General features: G+C 39.2%; 1 protein-coding gene across 1 annotated transcript in view; it reads left to right on the forward strand.

The window, feature by feature from the left end:
• csmd3b (CUB and Sushi multiple domains 3b) overlaps nt 1–24098 on the forward strand; it is a 403942-nt gene that overhangs the window by 210590 nt on the left and 169254 nt on the right. The window contains exon 7 of the mRNA XM_026157423.1: nt 5334–5541. Coding sequence (XP_026013208.1) covers nt 5334–5541 — 208 coding nt within the window. The remainder of the gene's footprint in view (nt 1–5333; nt 5542–24098) is intronic.

Consider the following 24098-nt stretch of genomic DNA (forward strand, 5'->3'; position numbering starts at 1 on the left):
GACCACAGGAGTGTTGAGCTACTGTTGGAGCTTAAAGGGAAATAAGGAGAGCAGGCCAAGACAGCTCAGTGGGTAAAGCAGATTAACGAATCGGGCATTTTTTTTAGTTAGTTAAAGGGTTAAAATGAGAAAAACTTACATTAATTATGCTGCATTCCTTTTATACTGCAGCTGAGATAGACCAGGGAGCGGTAGGAGATGTAAGGTTAGGCACGGTAATATTTAACACTGTCACACAGATGTGTCATTATGATTGATCAGGCAGGAGCAAGCAGTATCCAAAATTAGCAGGTGCAACAAGGAAATCTGACTAGTTTCATGCCATGTCTGCTGCACACTAACAGAAGGTAATCAGAGTTGGCTATAGGTGTCACACCCTCCCCTGTGAACACGCAACAAATGTCTCTTTTTATTAGAGCAGCTGCTCCTGAAGCGGTCTCTGACCAGGCCTGCCATTACTAGATGACACACAACAGAATTAGTGAGGATCCTAAATGCATCATGTGTCAGCTAAAATGATGGCTTTCATAATGAGTTACAGGCTCCATATTTTCATACAATAATGATAAATTTGTAAAAAGGCTTTTGTCAAAGCATCTAACAGCAAGCTTTGACAATAAACAATATAATATTCATAGTATATACAGTGCTCTGAAAAATGTGTTTGCCCCTCTCTGATTTCTTATTTGTCGCACTTACATGTTTCAGATCATCAAAAAAATGATATTAGACAAAGATGTGCAGTTTTTCTATTCTGCTGTGGGAAAAAGTAATTGTCCTTGGTTGTTCAATCATGAATTAACTGTGATGAGACACATGTTTTGAAAAAAAACTGAGTCCAGCATCATGAGCCACTCCCAGGTCTGATTACTGCCAGACTTGTTTAATCAAGAAACCACTTAAACAGAAACTGTCTGACAAAGTGAAGTAGCCTAAAAGAGCTCAAAAAGGAACACATAATGCACTATCCAGAGCAATTTCTAAGTCTTTGGGACTCTACTGAATCACACTGAGAGGCATTATTAACACATGGAGGAAACTGGTGAACCTTCCCAGGAGCGGCCAGCCTTGCAAAATTACTCCAACAGTGAATCAATGGCTCATCCAAGATGTCCCAAAAGACCCCAGAACAACATCTAAAGAACTTTAGGCCTCACTTGCCTCAGTTAAGGTCAGAGTTCACGGTTCAACAATAAGAAAGAGACTCGGCATAAATGGCATCCATGGGAGAGTTGGACCAAAAAGAACACAAAGGGTTGTCTCACATTTGGCAAAAAACATCAGCAACTCGACCTTTGAGTGTCTTAAAATAAACAAAATGAAGGTTTTGAAGTGTCGTACTCAAAATCCAGAATTAAATCAGATCGAGATGGTTTGGTATGACTTTAAACAGTTCGGCCATGCTTGAAAACCCCCCAGTGTGGCTTAATTATAACAATTCTGCAAAGAAGAGTGGGACAAAAATTCTCCATAACAATGTGAAAGACGTATTGCCAGCTACCACAGAAGCTTGATTGCAGTTTTTCCAGCCATGTGTAGCACAATCAGTCATTAGGTTTAGGGGGCAATTACTTTTTTACATTGGGCCAGTTAGGTTTGGATAACCGTTTCCCATCTGAGAAATCATAATTTACAAATTGCAATTTGTATTTACTCTGGATATCTTTGTTCAATATGAAAATTAGTTGCTTGGATGATCTGAAATGTGAAAGTGTGATAAATATACAGAAAATGCACCACAGCACTGTATGAAATAACACTGTCTTTTGTTATATGTAGTCAATAATACTATAGTTTTCGTTCGGATGCTAACTGGCAGACAGCTTCCAGCTCTTTTAAATCACTTTCTTGTCTGTGGTTTGTGAAGTGCTGCAGCAGCAAAACTTTATTTGATGTGAGCTGCTGCCTCCAATCATCACACAGCACACTGCTGGGATGTTTTTCAGGGAGTGCTGCAAACTCATCAATTCTAGATTCAGTTTAATTTGTCTGAATCCTACGTTTTTAACATCTCTATATGGACACATGTTCTTGCAAATAAGATAACTTATGGTTTTGGTTATTGCATTTGACTCTGTGGAGTTATCAGCTCATGTGCTCTGGAGACTAGCGTTGTTGTTACTGGTCTTAAATTGACTGCTTGTGCACCTTCCTTTACTGTGACTGCGAGTGCCATTTATCTTTGTTTTGACAAGGTGTCGCTTTTAAAAGTGAGTTATAAAGTTTTCGCTACTTCGAGTATACAGGGGTGTGGGATATGTTTTGCAAACTGTAGATGTTTGATGTATCTTACATTGCTTCGGTACTGAAACTGGCCAGCGAGCTACTTCTGGATGCCTAATAATAAGCTCAGGAGATACTAATAAGGGAGGCTGTGCGACTCATACACAGGGGACACAAACAGGAAAATGCTGTTTTGCTATCTTAAAACAATTGTTCTTTAATATCCAAATTTTTATTATTTTTTAAGGAAGTCAGACACATCGGACAAATATAGTTGCTACATCCTAGTTTAGTAACATTTACTGCATTAATTTAAATCGAGCATTTATATTAAAGCACACAATTTTATATTCTGCAGATCAATGCAAGCTTCTTTTTTTTCCTTTTACAAGTTAATTTCCTTTTGCTCAATAAAACACACATCAGTGCACCTTGAGGATATTCCACCTGTCTGTCAGCCGTCACATCACTAAGCCGGAGGGCTGGTGGAGGTGTGTGCGTGGGCGTGCACGTCTGCCTGTATGTGTGCGTGGCTGCAGGTGTGTGTCCACTGGTGCTCGTGGAAGCCCTGCTGTTGTCATGATAAACCAGTGACAGCTGTCATCCTGCAAGCAGCTCATTCCCATGGTGTGGAAACAGGCACACGCACACACACACACACACACACATACAATTACACAAGCATACGCATACACAAACAGATCACTGTTCATTGCACTCCTGCAAATGTGATGGGGTCTCAGCAGGTCTTGGTTCGGTGTGTTGGGTCATTTACACAAATCTCCTTACCTGTCGAGCTGAGGAATGAGAGTCTGCCTGGATAACTGAATGGTCTGTCTGTCAGTGCCTGCCCTGCCTGCCTGCCTGCTTGTCTGTCTGTCTGTCTATTTGTATGACTGACAGGTTCAAGGGCCTGTGTGAATTGTGTTAAATTAATAAATTGTTAACAAATTAATAATGCATGTCTGTGCTTCATTCTCAGCACATCAGCACCTGTAGTTCGGGACAATGCACAACATTTTATTTCCATCTCAGCAAATGTGGAACACCGCTTAATGTTTTGACACAGGCACCATTACTAATGACACAGAATCAGTGGAAATGTGTATTGTTCCTAACTTCATACTCTGATCTATTAAAAAAAGGAGTCTGGGTCTATTTTAAAATTCATTTTAACCACTTATTTGATTCATTCTGTTTCTCATTTCCTATCTGGTGCTGTTTGCACCAACACTTTGCCTAATTCAATCTGATCTCTATTTTTGTTTGCTTGTTTGTTTCACTATATTTCTGTTTGTCTCTATTTGTTCCTATCTATTTATGTTCCCCTCTTAGCCTCTTTGTATTTCCTGTCTCTACTCAGTGTTCTGTCCGATTTCTAGTATCTTTTAGTAACGTTTCTATTCATTTCTATGGGTCACCATCTGTTGCTAGAGTCTGTGAGTCTTTGACCAAAGTTATTCTCTTCACCCATCCTGTGGGTGGAGCGTGGTTTGGTCCCTACCTTATCTCTGTCATCTGTACATGCATCCCCCCCGGGGCAGCACTGCCTGGATGAGCCAGAAAAAGCGTGCATGTATACCTGACAGTGCCTGTCTACACTCTTGTAAAGGATATGTCTTTTTCACTATATCAGTGAGTGCAGTTTAAGGGACGCGCATTTGGTATTCCTCTGTCGTGTCTGAAACTGAACTATGTCAACATGGGAATTCCATTTAATTGAGTGTCATCCCAAATTGCACTTGCTGGTATGTACGAAAACGCATGTCTGCTTTAAGAGTGTGCTACATGCAGTATTGCCTCTTTTATGTATATAACTATAAATTATACAGGTATAATTTATACCATGTTTAAAGTTTGACGCTCTCCGAAAAAAAGGTTCAACATTGTATCTTTTCTCACTGTGATACTGGCAAGGCTCAATTTGCTTTTGATAAATACTGTTTAAAATGCAAAAAATAAGCATTTTCTTTGTAATATCCTGAAATGAATTGGGTATTTAAAACATATGTGTAGATAAAAGTATTTTGAAAAAGTGAATTGAGCACACTCTTCTGAAATAAGCTCCCATACAGCCAATGTCCCAGTGACAGAACAAGGTCCAATGTAGTATGTTTTTTTCTCACTGAGTGTATCTGTATAAATTATATGTGTATAATTTATGCCGTGTGCACAGCGCAATCCATGTGTCTTTATCTGTTATACAATAATCAGTACTACTGTCAATTTGACAATGCTCGAAATCAGATGTGATCACCAATTAAAGAAAATCAGGCAAATCGATTTTCACATCTGTTCCATATGTTTTGAACCAAATCAAGGTTTAATTGAAAGATTAACTTTAAAAAAGCCAATTGGGAAACATTTGAATCTAAAGTTCCTAGGTGGTGATTGGAGGAGACGAGAGCGGAGCTCAGGAATTGGAGAAACTGGAAACTTACCCTATTATTGGAGGAGAGGACAGCAGCTCTGGGTGTGACAGGAACTGCAGCCTAACCCTTAAACCCCACTTCTAATTCTAACTGGCTAAAAAAAGCAATAATTTTCTATGACATGTACAGACTTAAAGGCAGATAACTTATAGTCCATAAAGGGCTGTTCAGAGTATCTACTGTACGTGCTAATTTTCATATCTGAAATGCAATGTGAGAGCTCCATATTTCCAAAATATGGTTTTAACATGACTTTACAGTTGATGTGTCATGAGAAAGTTATCCATCTCTAACAATCCAGACACAGCATAACAATCACACTGTAGAGAAAAGAGTGAACCTGTAAGACTAAAAATTACAGTGACTGAGAAAAATCACTTCTTAGAGGGAGAGAGTTGGGGAGTTGGGCTGGCTGAACTTTAATCTGTAAGACTGATTAAGAAATAATGTTAGCTATATTGAGAATGAGATCTTAATTGCTAATTTGGTAAACAGACAGAATCGATTATACTAAATTGTCGATTGTCTCACCCAGTCTAATATAGCTGTGAAAATTAAAACAATTTATTCCAAAAGCAAGAAATTCAATTTAAAAAAAAAAAAAAAAAGTCCGCCCCTCGGTCCCTCCTCCTCTCCCTAATCCAGGTTTTCTATTTGTCACTCTGATTTGATTGACAGCTGAGGACACATGTGGGGGCACTGTGAGGGGCGGCAGTGGGGTGGTGACCAGTCCCGGTTACCCCGGCAACTATGGTAACCAAGCCGACTGTACTTGGATCCTATTGGCCGAACCTGGAGACACCATCTCTGTCATCTTTACAGACTTCCAGACAGAGGAAAAGTATGACTATCTGGAAGTGGAGGGATCTGAACCACCAACCATTTGGTGAGTCGTTGTATTCACTTTGCCATGCATGTGTTTATGTCCCCATCAAGGTATTGCTGGGAAAAAGAATTGCTGACTTCTTAAGTTGCAGTCGTTAATTGCAGAATGAAAACGACCTACAATTTAGTGTTAAATTGGGAGAAAAAGAGGTGCATGCAATCAGTCCTGTGAGCAAAATGAAAGCAAGCTGTAGATGCTCTTATTGCAAAAAATGCCTTTTATGACAAGCAGTAAATGGTGGCTCAAACACTTACCAGTAGAGCTTCATAGAACCTGCAGCTGGCCAGTAAAATAAAGAGTATAGCGGTTACAAGTTCCTGGTATATTTGTTGTCTTGTATAAAAAGTGGTGCTGGTTAAAAATTTAACTTTAAAAAAACCTATTTGGTTGACATTTGAGATCTGACATTTCTGCAAAAGCAGGTGTAGACACGTAGTTGCTGAGTTTATGGTTCAATTCAACCACACTTGGAGTACGGTAATAAAAAGTTAGAATGGGTAATAAAAATAAGCTAGAACTCAAGTAAGAACAGGTAATAAAAAGAAAACATTATTATAGATATAAAAGTACAGTTTTTATGGCTTGTTTTGGAGGTATAACAGTTTTGACCTGTGACCTGTGTAAGTGTGTGGGCAACAGTTTCATGTACAATATTTGTGCATGATACTTGTGTACCTCACAGGAATTAACCGATCTGTGCTAGTTTTATAACCCCATGTTTTCAGATGGTTCACTCATAACAATATTTTATCGCTCTGGCTGTTTATTGATTGTTGTTAAATTAGAGTATTGATCAACCATTGCCTTTGCTGTAACCAATTTGAATCTAATCATGCCTTCGAATTGGAGTGTAGGCATGCCTGTGTTGTTGGAAGGAAGTAATAATAGCCAGCTACCTGCTTTTAGGAAAGTGTAGGTGTATCTAGACAGGCGCTCACTTGTGTGATACTTGGAATTATGTTAAATGAAGTCAAGCTATGCTGGTCACATTTCACACATATCCCAAATTGTGATAGTCGCTATATATATAACTTTTAAGATGACACATTAAAACTAATATTTACATATTTAGGAGAATGCATTAAAAGCAAAAGAACAACATACAAATATTAGCCTGTAAAAACTAGCTTTACAAAAGCCATAAGAAGTCTCCAGTGATGTGTTCTGCCAGTTTACTTTCTTGTACTATAGAATGAAATATGCATTGATGTACTTATGTTATCATGCCCGATGGCCACAAATTCACAGTGAGGAAAAAAAAGAACACTAATATTTTCAAATACAATTAAATAATTTGTAACAAATTTTCAGCAAGCATAAAGCCATTTAGGTAATTTGTATCTTGCTTTCACTTTAAACCAGAGGCAAATACAGAACCTTACTGCTGTAAAAACTCACCTTCTAAGAATATTTACAACCACTATTTATGGCTCAGTTAGCTTGTTGGCCTTTGGGGGAAAATGTGGTGCTGGCTGGTAGTGTGTGATTTAGTCTGACTGCTGTCTTGGCTCACGTAATATATTACTGTTTAGTTATTTACTTGCTGAATTAACTCTGGAGTCACATACTAAGGTCGCTGCATAGGTTGATTTTCTCATATCATGGGTCTTCTCTGGCAGTTGGGTTGGTCATGCGGTTATAGTTTTCTACTGAGAGGAAAACAGAGACAATCTGGTGTACAGCCTGGAACAAAACTGTTACCAACCTGTCCCGATGCCAATAGAAGCACCTGCTAAACATTTACAGTTGAGGTTTTCTTTGAGGTCAGTGTTTTCTGACAGCCCAACAAGTTTTGATGCATTACATTTAGCACATGTTTAAAAATATCTGTCAGTCCGGTGGATAAATGTATAGCTGAAAACCAGGGGGGACTTAGCATGTCGGTTCTAGGTCTGCATTTCAAACAAAGTATCATACATTGCTGTGCAAAGTCTTGAGGCACCCCTTATTTCTTTATTTTTTGCCTTGAAAATGGAAAACAGGTGCAGCACATTTATTTATTTTATTTATTCTTCAGCACAGCTGGAACTCTCTTAGGTAGCTTTCTTGTAATTTCTTGAAGTAGTCTTCAGGAATAGTTCTCCAAGCTTCTTGGAGGACATTTCAATTCTCTTTGGATGTTGGTGGCCTTTTGTTCTGCTCTCTGTCAAGATGACCCCACAATGCTTCAATAATATTGGGGTCTAGGCTCTGGGGGGTTTTCTATCCAGTATACTTTTAGTGCATTGGTGATGTGTTTGGGAATCATTGTCATGCTAAAAACAAACAAAACTAAAAAAAAAACTATCTTTCTCCCTGGTTTCCTTCCTTATGAATGGCTTCTTGAGAGCCACCCTTCCACTGAGACCATTTCTGATAAGGCTTCAGTGAAGAGTAGATGGATCAACTGAAAGGGCAGATGCATCTCCCAGGCCTTTGACATTCCTTTCAGCTTCTGTTCATCTGCTTTAGATTATTTTTTAGGCCTTGCTTTCTTCTGACCACTACTCATGCTAGGGCCTTCATCTGGATCGGAATTTTCTCCAGGACCCAGGTCAGACTGACAACTTTTTCTTTTCAAATATTTATCGATTGCTATTACACGCTGGGTTGTCTCACTCACAGCATGACTATTATGTAATTTCTTCTTTGTCTTCTTCTGCTTTACTTTCAGTTGGCAACCCATTTAATTAGAGCAGGTAGTTGTACTGCCCTCTAGTGGAAGAGAATGTAATTGTTCTTGCTGTTACTCAGGCCGGTCGCTTAGGCTACGTTCACACTGCAGGTCTTAATGCTCAATTCCGATTTTTTGATCAAATCTGATTATTTTGTCTGCTTGTTCACACTACAAATAAAATGCGACAGCAAACACGCTCTAGTGTGAACGCTCAAAGCGGCCCGCATGTGCAAAAGAAGACGTCACACACAACGCACTCTGTTTAGACCCAGAGCAAACAATATTGTTTGACTGATGGCCCTTAATATAAAGACTTCGGACTTTACGTTTCCCAATTTTTGCTTTAAGTTATTTTGTTATTTACATAATAATGTAGATAACCTAATAATTATCCTTATTGCTGTTTTAGAGAGGAGCGGTGCTTCAAAGGATAGTTGCAGATTTCTGTCAGAATCTGCAGATTACACAGTACAAATAAAATGTTCACGTTTCTCCAACGTTGTCTTCCCAACAATTTCACTGACATCTACACTGGATTGCCAGGAAGCGTTCGCGATGTCTTATTGGGCGCTTCTCCGGAGCTGATAATTGGCATCTGTCTTGTGTCAGTGACGTAAAAGACGGATTTAATGCGACTTGACCATTCAAACAGCAGTCTCTTTCTAAAACATCGGATATGTATCGGATTCAGTACCACATATGAAAGTGACCCAGATCGGATTTGAAAATATCGGATTTGTGTCATTCACACTGTCATACCATGATCAGATATGGGTCGCATAGGGTCAAAAAAATCGGATTTGATGCGCTTTCGCCTGCAGTGTGAACGTAGCCTTTGTGTACTAATCAGGTGGAACCAGATAATCTTCCAAGGCAAACCTGACCTTTTCTCACAGCACACCTATGTGCTGCGGCACACTGGTTGGGAAACGGTGAGATAGACCATGCTGATAAATGCTAGTTTTGTGACGAATAACTCTTTGGGAATAATTTTATTGTTGCAAAAATATTATTTTAAGCCTGTCAATCTGTGTTGTATTTTATTTTCCATAGATTCAGCTCTAAAAATGTAATCTTATTGTGTGTTTTGGTGACAGGCTGCTAGTAACAAATAGCCTAAAGATACAGTGAAAATTGTCAGGTACAAGGACTGGAGTGAACATGAGTCAAAAAGCAACCAATGTCCAAAGAAAACCTCTGAAAGACCATCAAAGAACACTTAAAAGGCAGGAAAGTATTCCTCTTGGAAGCAAAATACAAAGAATTAATTGGTGATTCAAGACTTTTGCAGAGTTCTATACGTATAAGTCTTCCCGTCTAACATTGATTGCCTCGTGGCTTGACGAAATAACAATTTCACTTTGTCACTTTGATCTTTTTTTTTAAATGCAAAGTTATTTTTCCAATAAGTGATTGAGCCCAAACAAATTAGATTTTCCAGTTAGCTTCAATTCAAAGAACAGATACAAATCACATCCATTCATGTGTTTGTGTTTTGTTTTTTGTTTAAGTATCCATGCTGGTTTGCATGCGAGTAGATTATTTTTTCATTGACTGTCCTCTCTGTCCTCATAGAAATTCTTGAAACTTGATATTGACAAAAAGTCACTCTGTCAACAACACTGTTCCCATGCCCCCACTCTGTAAACACTGTCTTATCAGAATGATTATAATTATGGAAGGGAGGAACACATTAAAATAACATTAAAACAGTTGAGCAGGTAGCATGCTTTATATTTGAAGTCAGCAACACCTAAAGGCAATTTCTGTTATAAGAGATTTCTGTTTATGCACTGCATTAGGAGTCCAAAGAAGCCGATCTTATCAGAGCATTTGTGGGAACGGATTACACAGACATTCTTTTGAAGTGATCTTGACAATGTCAATGCCATTAGCACCGTTAGCATTCAGCAGAAGGAAAATCAGGCCAGCTGTTTCTGGTTAAATTGACAGGAGCCTGTTGACAGTTGTTTTTTCTTTGTAAATGTTTTTTTCCCAAAGCCTATTTGAGGTAAGACATCCAGATTGCAAAACATGCCCAGATGCTTTGTAAAAATAAAAAAAGGCATTACTTTAGCTCGCTTTTGAATTCATACAGCAGTGGTTAAAGCCAGTGACAAGAATTTATTAGATTTTGTTACTCTGAAGAGGCTTGTATTATCACTCACTGTATTACTGCTATTTGGATCTGAAATAGTTTCTTTTTTTCATTTTATATATATATATATATATATATATATATATATATATATATATATATTAGGGGTGCAATGATACACAAAATTCACGGTTCGGTTCGGTTCGATACTTTGGTGTCACGGTTCGATGTTTTTTCGATACAAGAAAATGTTCATGCTTTAAAATTATAAATATATATTTTGACTCAAACATACAGTTTTTAAATTTAATGTTGCTGAAACAACAAAGGGATAAAATAATAAATCTATCTGATCGAGAAATCACTCATGTTTGGAAAAGAGAGTTTATTACAGAGAAATGGCTCTTTCCAAAATAAAAGCTATACTATCCGCTTCTTCTGGGCTATATTCTCAGCAGCATATTAAACATATTAGGTCCCCATAAGGAGAATCATGTGCTAACGGCTGTCTAAATGACTCGGGTAAAGTTTGTAGCATGCGTGCTTGTTGTTTTGTCTTCTTGTCTTTGCACTAGGATGATGTCAGCTTAAATGTGCAGTCATATTCATTTTGTTCCCACTAGTGCTGTCAGCGTTAATCTGAAATGACGTTAACGCCACAACACGGCAAATCTCCGTTAACGAGCTACCGCGGCTCGCCCCGTGCGTAGGGCTGGACGGCCAACACGTTAATGAGCTAACTGCGCTAACACACTAGTTCCCACCAATGTAATTGAGCATTGCGTGGCACATCCGACATACTGTTTTACTTTTGTCCATGACGCGCTTACCTTCAGGGTCATACGTCACATGAAAACCAAAATAGTTCCAAACGCCAGATCTGAATGAGGGTGGGGGAGGTTCAATTTGCCATGTTGCAACGAGAGCTTAGCTTCTGTCTCGCTAGCTTGCCCTGCGCTCAGTGAATCTGCGTTCGACTACTCCGCCTAGGCTGCACTGTCGAGCGCAGATCCACTGACCTCTCAACACAGACAGCATCGTCAGAAGAAAAGTTCATAAAATAAATTAAAAATTTTGCATTGTTCGACATATGCGTACCGAACCGAAAGCACTGTATCGAACGGTTCAATATCGATACGAGTATTGTTGCACCCCTAATATATATATATATATATATATACCCGTGTTGAAAAAAGGTTGCAGTCCCTTTAAGAGCTGACCTATTATATGTAATTGGCTCTTGGAGCTGTTACAAATAGACGTGTCCTATTTTCTAGGATTGTATAAAATTGTGTTTCTATGTGCACATTTCTCATTTGTTTCATAGCTGAAATGCACCTTTTGCTTCCTTTTTCTTCAATTCTTGGAATCACCATTATTGTTATTACCATTGCTTTAAAAAGAAAAAAAAATAGGCCTGGATTATTAGAAATCTATCTTTTTCTTCAATTTGAGGTTTTGTTCAGCTATAGTGCTTTTTTGTTATTATGATACACCGACTGAATTTAATGTCACGTCCATACAACCATAACACAGTTCTATGATGAAACAATTTAAGACGGGTAAATATCCAGAAGCCAAGTTACAGATACATTGGAAGGTGTCTTAACTAATCAGAGTGTCCCTGGAAAGTCCCGGGACTTGGAAGGGTGCAAATGAGATCCTTATTATTTACTGTGGGCAAAATAAACAACCAGCTGATTTGACATCAAAGGGAGTGTGCTTTTAAAATAGGTTCAAACGATATTTGGGTATCTAACAGATATCAGTAATAGTGTAGGTGTTTTTGCATCCCTAAACTGGTAAAAAATTATCATCAAAGTTGGCTTGATAGGTGCTACTTTTTCTCTAGAAGTTATTAAATAAACATTTGGCATGTACAAGCAAAGGCGTAGTTCACTTTAAATGACATCATTAGCAGTGGCAAAATGTAAGCTATTGACTCTTTTGCTGCATGATAGTTCTTGTAAATGCCAGCACTTGATACCTGATTTCCTCAAAAATTGACTCACAACACCAAGTACTAATATACTAATTTCCATAGACAATTTAGGCAAGAAGCTAATAGCTAAAATGCTATTTTTCATTGCAATTAGAACAGAAAGCTAATGGCTAATTTTCCAGTAATAGTGAGCGCTTGGAATAATTTGCTATGTGTTTATCAGTTGCTTTGGGGCTATCAGCAGCGTTTTCACACTCACACCGCCGTACTCAGATACAGCCTACATCCATGTTTATACACACTGTCACTTCTCACACGCATTCGCAAACGTGCACATCCACCGAGACCCTCTCCTTTTCAGACACTTGTGTCTAATCAGTATGCAGAGAGGTTTGCTTGTGCCTATGAGAGAAGTATATCACTGCAAACTAAATGCCTGTAATCCTAGCCTAACACTACACACTCATACACACAAGCACACACTTATTATTTTTTGTTGTTTCAGAGTCAGTTGCCCTTGAAACCAAGTAGAGCATCTTAAATAGAAGGATCTCTTTCTCTCTCTCTGCCTTGCTTCTTCTTTCTCTCTCGGTCTCTCTCTTTCTGTCACTCCATTCTTTCATATCTGTCTACCTGACTACAGAAAATGGCACACTGTTTAGTGCACTTAGGTACACCTACTTGACAGCTCGTCACAAAATCCATGGTAATGGTGGACTCGGCTATTCAAACTCTGTCATTTATCAATTCCCTGCTTGTCTAGAAACACTTTTTAGGGCCACTAAAACTTAATTTTTGTCAGCTTCGAGATGGAGTCGAAACCCTGTTGCCAAGTGCTTGGCGTCATATCACTGCAGGCAGGTTGATTTAACAGACAGTTAATTGTGCTCTGACACCACAGTATGATACAGATATTCTCACACAGCCATTATACGATATGCCTAATATTCATTTTGCAATTCACACACACAGTATACAGATGTACAAAAAACAGCTGCTCCACATCGCTATGCTAATTCACAATACTTTCTGTTATAGAAGCTTTCATTTCAGTGTGTGCTTGTTTTTGAACAGCTAACACTACGACATTAAAAAACAAACTTCAGTTTGCAATCAGCCCTCATAACCCGATGTAACGGTACTCTGTGCCCTATGATCACATCTGAAACAGCAACACGTTTAATGGGGCAGTATGCATTGAACTTCACAACTGCAAAAACAGACCTTAGTGATTGTCTGTAAAGTCAGAGCATCTCAGAAGTGCATGATGTGCCCACTAGATTATAGGGGTGTTAGGTGAAAATCACCAAAGTAAACATTGTTTTCTTGTTCTTGTTCTCATTAGTCACTTGTTTTGCCTATATTGGAATACAGTTCATTTTTTCTTTATAGCATTTGAAGTTATACATGTTGTTGTTGCATATTTTAATAGTAAATAGTTGCATATTATACATTTTTAACTTTGCATAGTTAGATCAACAAGGGCGGCATCAGCTTTGCTCGCTGATAACAAAAGCCATTAAAAACCATATACATCCAAGATCCACACACCATAACCCAGGAGTTTATAACGTGCTTGTTATGCTTCATTGTTGCCTGTGATGACATTTTTTTAATATAACAGAAATAGCTTTTACAGGCTTTACTCTGGCAAATAGGGCCAACCTGCTGACAATGTTTGATTTAATGGAGAGTAACAGCTAAGCACTGTGTGACTGGAACAAGTCCAGGTTAGTCACAGAGATATGAATCACGTTTCTCCCACATCATCAGTCCAAATTTACTCATAATGTACAGTGATGAAATTGCTCTGTTCTTCTACATGGCTCAGCCTTATATCGTTCTGTCTGTTCGTAGTCGTCGTAGCACATCACATGTTACAGGAGGGGTCTGCTGTTCTCATAGCATTAGCATTCGTTTGAAATATAGAAAAAGAAGCTCTGTGAGAATGTGTGTGAGTGTGTGAGTGATGTTATGCTTGCCGAGTGCTAATCAATGCTCCTGGCAGAGAGGATGCTGGGATAGCGGCAGCATCCCGAATCGGAAATGGAACAGTGACCTTGAACACAAACACACACCTTCTCTGTTTTTTTCACACACTCAGCAAACAAACACACATATCAGATCTTTCCAAATATGTATCTAAAGATACAGGAACACACAAGCATATCAATACAGACGAACAGGGAGCCATGCTAGTCTGGTTCCAGGTGTTTGAATCAAATTCCACAAGCCTGTGTTGACAGAGTTCAGTATTTCAGATTAGCCCCGTGCTGTCTGTAATGACTATGACTCAGAAAACCAAGATGCATTTGTAACGTGAAAAAAAATAACAACAAAAAAAGTAAAAAAAAAAAAATAATAATTCAGCCCTGGATTGGTGCATCTCCATATTTGTTTGGGTTTTTTTTTCTTGCCCAAAATGATCTGAAATCACATCAGCAACTTATTTTAAAGAGTCCATTATCATCCAAATTCATGCACCAAAATCACTCTCTTGGAGAGCTGGTAAATAAGTTCATGATGTAGACTATTTTCCACTGAATCTATTTGCAACAGGGCTTATAGGTTATAGTAGTGACCTTCACACTCTTCCTCTGAGGGCATCAATTTTTAAATCCAATTTCTGGTGGCCCAAAGCATAATTTAGGTCTACAAGGCTATTGTCTAGGCATGTCAAGGCAAATTCACTCCATTATTAACCCACACCTTTGATGGGCTTTGAAACAAATTACCGAAATCTTTTGGGAAAACACCGTCTTATTTGTTGGACCCGCACAGAAGAAGAATAGAGGAGATGCAAAAACAAACAACAAAAAACGGAGTAGAGTGAGGGACTTGTCATGGTGTTTTAGTGAGGCGGTGTCAGGTCACGTAGAAGAAGACAAGAAAGGAAAAGAGACAGGAGACAAGAGACGAATTGGTAGAAAAGAGGAGTCAAAAAGGGCAATTGGGGTGACATGAAGAGCCAGGAGAGAAGGAGTGGAGATGAAAGGTAAGAAGGTGAGGTAGAGAGGAGACAAAAGCATAGGTGCAGAATCAGGGACAAGGAGTGGGGAGATGAGAGTTGACAGGAGAAGAGAGGTGGAAAGAAGAATAAGAGGAATGGAGGGGGAGACACAGGAAGATAAAGCCATCAGAGGGGCTCATGGGGGAGGAAAGAGGTTGTAGTCAGAAAGAGATGGACACCAAGCGGGGCTGAGAGAGACAGAAAAGGACAGACGGAGGAAGACGTGTAAAAACTAAATTCATATGACAGTTGCTGCCTGTATATAAAGCCAAATATGATCATGAGAGTAGTGCAATTTAACTAAGGCTAGCAAAGCAAGAGTCGCTGGTTTCTTTGACTTGGGTCATGTGCAGCAGGTTCACCGTGGGATTAAAATGTGTGTGGAGCTGTGAAATTAATTTCATTATAGGAGGATTATTCAGAGACGTAAACACCATACGCCGACTAAATCTGTCCATCTGAGTTCTGCCAATCTGTGCAGTGTGCAGACTATATGGAGGCATTAATTTTTAGAGTTGCTGTCGTTTTTTTTCATAGTGTCTCAAAATCGGGACAAACTGCAGGACTCTTATATAGTAGCTGGAGAAAAAGCCAGCCAATGAGACATACATTTGCCATTTTGTGAGGGCAGTTTGTGAATTTCTGAAAGTTGACAAGGGAAAAGTAATTCAGTCAAGATAAGATATTAAGATAAATCTTCCTCTGCTGTGCATGTAAACAGCTTAATCAAATTACTCTTAGAATCAAAGTAAGGTCTATAATTAGATTAGTGTATGATAATTAGATTATAGTGTTTATGCAAACAAAGTCACGTTATACACATTCACGCAGGATTAAGAAACACTCAAAATAGGTCATTTCCTCTCCAGGGCTCAGAGGCATCTTCAACTTTCACACTTTGTTATACAGATCATGACAGATCCAAATGTTGAAGGTTTTTTTTCTGTTTGGATTTATTTTATTATTTATAACAAGCATTTTACAGCTATGCTAAAAAGTAATGGAGACGTAATGGTCTGATTTAACAACACATATAACATATATATGTCACGGTTGACAACCGTGGGGATATGAGGAAAAGGAGGACCCAGGCGCGGACAATAACAATAAATCCTCAGTGCGTTCCCGACTCCCGTGACGTGTCCTCTTCCCAGTGCTAGTGTTCCTTGTCTCCGCTCCTCAGTGTCTGAGCACCCCGCGCTCGCTGCCCTCTCGTCTTCACGCTTCTCCTGGGGAAAAAACAAAGAGGCAGCCGTAAGACACACACAATGCGGCAGACTAACCGTACTGACTGGCCGAGAGACTAACGTGAAGTCACGCAATGATGTGGGGCGATCGTGGCTCAAGAGTTGGGCGTTCGCCTTGTAATCGGAAGGTTGCCGGTTCGAGCCCCGGCTTGGACAGTCTCGGTCGTTGTGTCCTTGGGCAAGACACTTCACCTGTTGCCTACTGGTGGTGGTCAGAGGGCCCGGTGGCACCAGTGTCCGGCAGCCTCGCCTCTGTCAGTGCGCCCCAGGGTAGCTGTGGCTACAATGTAGCTTGCCATCACCAGTGTGTGAATGAGTGGATGACTGGATATGTAAAGCGCTTTGGGGTCCTTAGGGACTAGTAAAAGCGCTATATAAATACAGGCCATTTACCATGATCCAGCGTCGGAGAGAGCTCAACCACACTCTCAAGTAGCTCCTCCGACGAAGCTTGATCAGCTACAGGTGTGTGATGGTCTTCGGGTGTGGCCACACCCACCAGGCCTGAAGGTGCCTGTAAACAGGTGCTCTCAGAAACACCGGCATCCACACACACACATAAACACACATATACCTGCAAGCAGGGAGAACGAGGGACAGTACACCAAAAACACACATGTCCATAATTGCTCAGGGACCCTGGGTCGCACAGACCCAGGACCCTGACAATATTCGTGCTGGGTTGTACTCCCTTTGACCTCAGAATGTCATTAGTTCTTCATGTCATATATTCGATAATGTACTGGAAAAGTTATTCAGAGATTTTGGTCTATTTTGACATGATAACGTAACACAGTTGCTGCAGATTTGTCAGCTGCTCATCCGTGATGTGAATCCCCCGTTCCACCACATCCCAAACGTGCTCTGTTGGATTGAGATCTAGTGACTGCGGAGGCCATTTGAGTGCAGTGAACTCACTGTCATGTTCAAGAAATAAGTTTGAGATGATTTGAGCATGATCCATGCTATAATGTTATTCATGCCAAATTCTGACCGTGGTAGCTGAATGTTTCAGCAGAAATTGAGACTTAAAAGACCATTCAGCGTTCTTCCAACTTTACTGAGCTTTTATGAACTGTACCTTTAGTTTCCTGGTTTGACCTGAGAGGAGTAGCAGCTGGTGTGGTCTTCTGCTGCTATAGGCCATCTAATTAAAGGTTAGGGTTTTGATTGCCCATTCAGCAATACTCTTCTGGCTACCTTGGTTGTAACGAGTGATTATTGGTGTTGTTTTGTCAGTTGCTTCATATGTACCTCAGAGAAATGCAGCTGCTGTCCTCTGACTTCAACAACCAACATTCAAAATCACTTAAACCCCCTTTCTGCCCAATTTGAACCTCAGCAGGTCATCGTGACAATTTCTACATGCCAGGATCTGCTGCGAATGGCTTATTAGTTATTCGTGTTAATGAACAGTTGAAATGGTGTACCTAAATAGTGGCTGGTGAGTGTATTTTTTATATGCGATTGAAGGCATTGTGCGTCATGATAGGTATTAGGTCATAGCAGAAAATTACACAGGGAAAAATTGCATGCAGCATCAGTAGAGCTTCTACAGAATTGACAATACTGAAATACAGCATCAAGCACACAGCTACACTAATCCCATATACTATCCACAGGAGCAACACAAGGTCACATCATTTTTGCTGGCCATTAGTTCCTGCTGCCTGGGTTTATAAGCCACCACCACTGGCACAAACTGTACTTTGGGATTCAGGTACTGTTTTACTCACAGAGTTGAGGGGGATTCACTGCTCATATCGCCTGATTAACTAATTGCCACCCACATGGATTACCTACAGTTTGGCACATTTCTCTGTCCATTGGCTGTCTAATATGTTTCTTAAGATTGCTTGGTACAAGTTTAACTTAAACAATGCTTTGGTGTGTTTTTTTCCAGTCATCCTTCAGGTTTTGCCTATGGCTGGCAGATATTTTAAAATACACTTCTCTGGAGAAACAGCTGAACCCTTCCATGTTCTTGGTTAACTTTTCATTCAGTTTTTAATATTAAAATATAACAAATGCACAAAATAGAGTGATGTGTTAAATTTTTTTAATGCATCTAGCTCCACCTCCCTTTGGTAACTCTAGCAAAGGAAAGGCTAACATTGCAGCTTGCCCTTGTCCTTGAGCGCAGCTTCATTTGCACCACGAAATAAGAAATGAAGTTAATATTAAAAATTGGTCGGACATTAATTACAACAAACATGCGTCATCAGAGCAGGGACAGTTTTTTGTTTTTGTTGGTTTTTTCCAGCAATACTAGCCGGCAAACGCCTGACATTTACCATTTCCACAGCAAGTAACCTTTTCAGGTATTGTGAAGCCAAACTCAAGGGAGCAGACCAGAGGTCGAGGACCACTGGAGCGTGATGTATAACTGGGCCAGGACACTGCAAATTAATTCTATCATGAATACTTTTTAATTCTACCATCATCAGCACAGTCTGCCAGTCTGTGCTGATGAGAACATATTTATGTCCTTACTTAATTGTGCTTGTTTTTAATTGGCATAACATAAAACCCATCTGCTTAATAATAGCTGTGATTCTTTGGGGCATGGCCACGAGACATCTGTCCTGTTATGCTGTCAGACTATTTGACTCTTTTGGTTTGCAGGAGTTGGGATCCTATATCAATTAGGATTCTCAATTAGATTGGCATCTCTGGATTTGAAACTTAGGTCAGTGCTTTGAGGTCTTTGTTGAGGTTTTCTAGATGCTCTTGAGTAGTTTCTGTGGTGTTTCAAGACATTATGTGGAAGATTGTTACTGTGGAGAGGTGTGATTAGCCCACAGTAATGCTTCATTTTGTAGTTTGTAGTCAAAAAACATCCAGATGAATGTCATTTCAAGAAACATTAGCGATACGATCAGTGTTATTCATTGCTGTAGCTTGGCGTGTGTGTCTGGAAGTGCTGTGCGCTGGATAGTCAGCGGCTGAATAGCCACTAGTAGTTTCAGAGCTAAAATTATAATAAGATAATGACACCAACTCCTTGTCTCTGTCCCCCTTTTTCTCATTGTGTGTCTCTGCTCTGATTACTGTGGTGTCCTGCAGGCTACACACACACACACACACACACACACACACACACACACACACACACACACACAGAGTTTGAAAAGAGGCAGAAGCCCAAGATTGCAATGGCCTCTGGGAAAAGTCTGGGCTTAAAGAAAGGAGGGAACACACAAAATGACACAAACTCTGGTGAGAACAAGAGGAAGAAAAGAGGCGAGGGACAGAAGAGCAGAGGGTAGAAGGAGGGGGATGATAAAGAAATTAATTTTATTTAATTTAATGGGTATTCCGGGCTTTTCATCCATTTCCTAGTTGTCCTTTTAAAATGCCTGGTGGATTCAGTTTTTAAGTTGTAGATACAAGGGCTACATATCCAACATGGTAAGACAAACAGAGGGGGAAAAATAGATGAAGTGATCATGTTTTTTTTAAAAACGGCAGACGGCAGTTACACAGAACAAAAAACAACAAAAACCCCCAAATCTTCACTCATTTTATTTGGGGTAGGACTGTGTTTGATTTTGTGTTTTAAACCACATCAACAAACAAAAGAAGCTACCTAGATTTGCAGCCTGCTCACACTGCCAACACAGGCATAACTTATCCGGCAGATGGTATAAACTATTTTACACCCTGCGCTTTACTCGAAACAAATCTCAGCTATTTGTGCCAACAAAGATAAAATTGTTTAGGTAAGATTATATGTAGTTTGCAGTCAGGTGGTTATCAACTGTTATAAGTGGCTCTGTCAGTCACTTAATATAATTATTTACATAATTTTGAGAAGTACAAAGACATTTGTTTGTGTATTTAGGGGTACTTTTGAGGTGCAGTACATGACAGAAGCGTGTCGACACATGGATACCGGCTCTATATTTGAAAATTTTATAGTCATTAATCTGTTATTACACCACTTTCGGGAAGGCTTTTCACAAGATTTATGAGCCTGGCTGCAAGAAAGTGCTGCTGCCGCTTTTGAGTGCTGACACGTGGCTTGTCATCGATGTTCCGGTTTATCCAAAATGGGTTTGATGGCGCTAAGGTCGAGGCTTTTCCTCAGCTCCAAAGTCGATGCTGACTGAAGTAGCTCACCCAAATTGGTGCCACAAATTTGGAGCATAATAATTACATGCTGCTGTATTAAAATCCTCTTTCAGGAGATAAGGGGCATAAACCAAGCAATGAAACCATCCTCAAAAGTGTTCTCAACAAGTGATTTTATCACTTTAACACTCTCACAGTTTAGCTCCTACTTGCTAAATGGATAAATAATTAAACTAACAGTGGATTTTGCAATATGGTGCAGAGCCACCCACTCTCTGGTTTTTTTTTTTTTTTTCAGCCCTCCACTCTTTACTTGAACGAGCCAATTTAACAAACACCTTGCTGCTCCGTGAAGTGGGGAGCAAGGAGGAGGAGAAAAATTTAGATGAGATAAAGGAAAGGGAGGGAGAGACAGAGCAGGGTCCTGTTGTGAACACTGATTACTCTCTGCCCACTTGAAAGTGATGGAGAGCGACACAGCAGGCGTGCTCGCGCAAGCACGAACCCCTACACACCCACACACGCGCATGCACAGAAGCATAAATACACAATGTATATAAACAATCTTGTGCACAACGAGAACTTCTCTGCATCTGTGCGCTGATTGATGATGACTTCGCCAAAATCCCATCCATCCCCAAATTTCTGCATTATATGTGTGAAAGTGCATTTTCACTCTCCCAGAAAGCTCATATGTATTTGAGATTTCGTGTGTCCTAATTGGGGGAGCCTATTGAGACGGCTAGTCTGATTAAGTAGCACTCCCCTTCTATCTGATCAATAATCACACTCACATGGGTACAAGCACATATATTGTATATGGAAACACAAACTGTAACTTAAATGGCCAATGATCTTTCAATGTGTGTTAGTTACATCACACATTAAGGTGCCAATGTATATATAAAACTCAATTCTGTCCCAGAGTAGCTGAAATAAACCCTACAGTGAAAGGGTCCATTAGTTAAGGATTAATTTTATTTCAATCTATTAAAATCTCGTCTCCATATTAAACTTTGTGTCAGTACAGTACATCACAACAGGTAGCAACAAAGTAGCTCAATTTAACAGTGTATTTGAAAGAAAATGAATAAAAGAAAGGTCTTAATTCTTATGATTGAGCATGGCAAATATGTGCAAATGAAAACAATGTTGCTCTATTTTGCACTTCACACTTTTTTGGGTAGTCTGAAAACAGGTTCACTTGGTGTAGATTAGTAGCTGCAATTTCCAAAATGAACCTCTGAAGTGCAGAAGTATCCCACTCTTTATTTGATTAAAGTGTGTGTTTAACATGGCAGAAAAATAAGTATTTTATGTTATTTATAATATTAGTAACAAATAAGTATTTGTTGTATTTGTATTTTTTATTTGTTTTCTACTTTATTCTACATTACCCTTATGATCTGCTCTACATAAATTCTTTTTTTTGTGATTACTTTTAAATGTGAAGATGAATCATTTTAAATCTAACATCATTCATTTGTGAGCCTGTGGGTTCCTTCTCCCTCTCCTCCCTTCTTCTATTGTTCTCGCTGTCTCCCTCTCTCTTCCACTCCCTCTCTCTGACTCACTGTCTTTCTGTCTTTCGGCCATCGATCTTAGCCTCTTTCCGCCCTCTTTCCACCCAGTGCTTCTTTATTTCCTCCCTCTCCCTCTCTTTCATTGCCATACTGTGAGCGGAATAGCTGGTTGGTGTTTTTGTTGAGGAAGGAGGCACAGAGGATGGATGGGACGATGGTAGACCCTGAGATGTAGAGAGGGAGAGATGCTCTTTTGGTCTGGTGTATTTAATCAATTATGTTCTCTCGCTCCCTCTGGCAACTCTCCACTTGATATTTTCTCTCTTGCAGACACACACACACACACACACACACACACACACACACACTCAAAACTGCATAAGCGGTCACATACTGACTCTTACTATCCCAGTATATTTTTTTCTTTTTAAAAATTTGTACCTACAGTGATTAGAGCTCAAACACAAACATGTGTCCTATTTTTTTTAGTATGCCTACTTGGCAAGATAGATCACTTTCAAAATCAAATATAGTTAGTGCCATATTTTTTGGGTTACATAGTTAGTGGATTTTAAATCATACAATCAATATATAATTGACATTTAGAGCTTTAGCTTTATTTCAAGGTTTTTTTAACAAACATTTTGCATTATATTTTTATGAATTACAGCTAGTTTTATGCATACTCCTCAATTTTCAGAGGTTTTCAGAGCGCTTTTATGGCCGGGTGAACCCTGTTGCCTTGGGATCTCACAACAAATGAAGCAGTCTTAATATCTGAAGTTCAAAGTGTTGACATTGTTTTTTTGTTGCTGTATTTAATATAATACCTAACCAAGTTAAAAACACTCTTGAGAAGGTAGGCATGTCATAATCCTTCACCTGCTCCAACAGAAAAAGTCCGGTCTTGTATTTGTGTCAGTGTTGATGGTATACTTGCACATAAACCACAGCATTGGACACTGATGGATAGGAAGTGTCCGAGCAGACATGTAAAAAAACTCTTTGAAAAGTACATGTTTTAAAAAAAATTAAATTCAGATATCTTTTTTTCCATGCCTAAATATGAATAAAAATACTTAAGAAAAAAAATCCTGATTGAGGTTGTCATAATTCATGAAAGGGTTAACTGTGATTTACAACGAGGTGCAAACCACTCATTACGCTCAAGAACATGATTAGAATTTACTGGAAGATGTGTAAAAGTAGCTTGCACACTTAAACACACCAAAAAATGTTTGGACAGATAAAACATAAATTAACTTCTATTAGACTGATGGACAGAAAAACATATAGAGAAGCACCGAAAGAGCTCATGATCTGAAACATAACTGTCAGTCATGACAGAGGAGATTTCATGGTATGGGAATCTATGCTTACCTGTTGACTGCTGATAGAAGTAGCAGGGTGCAGGGTTATACTCTGTAAAGACAGCAGTTAACAGTGCAAATTGATAAGGACCCCAACAACAGTATACTGCCAAAGCAACCTACACTCTAAGTTTATCAATGTAAAGAAATGAGATATCAACAAATTATACGCACAATTATATTATGTTTTTGACCAATAATATATAGGACTAATTGTAAAACATGCTGCTACATTTTTGATCTGTTATTGCTTACACAGAAATGTCATACATGAATAAAATACTACTAGCAGGCAGAAGGAGTAATTCTTTTAAGTTACCGATTTTCTTTCACAGACGACTTGATTTTAAAAGAGAAATAAGGGACTATCTCACACTAACTCTTTGAGTTTAACATCCAGTGTTTGGAAACATTTGTCACAGTAATCTGCGTTCTGACCTTTATACAATAGTGAGTGTGCGGGTTTAGACTTCTTTAACTGTGTTTCTATATGTCTGTTTCATAAATGAAAAGATTTGGTGATGCCTTTTGATCTTTATGCAACTTAAAATGTTATCACACAACTACTCTTATGCTTTTGAAAATGGCAGTAGACCTTTGTAACAAGCCTGTATTTATCCTGTGGATTTTACTCCCA

The sequence above is a fragment of the Astatotilapia calliptera genome, chromosome 22 (genome assembly GCF_900246225.1).
Source record: "Astatotilapia calliptera chromosome 22, fAstCal1.2, whole genome shotgun sequence".
NCBI classification, from domain to species: domain Eukaryota; kingdom Metazoa; phylum Chordata; class Actinopteri; order Cichliformes; family Cichlidae; genus Astatotilapia; species Astatotilapia calliptera.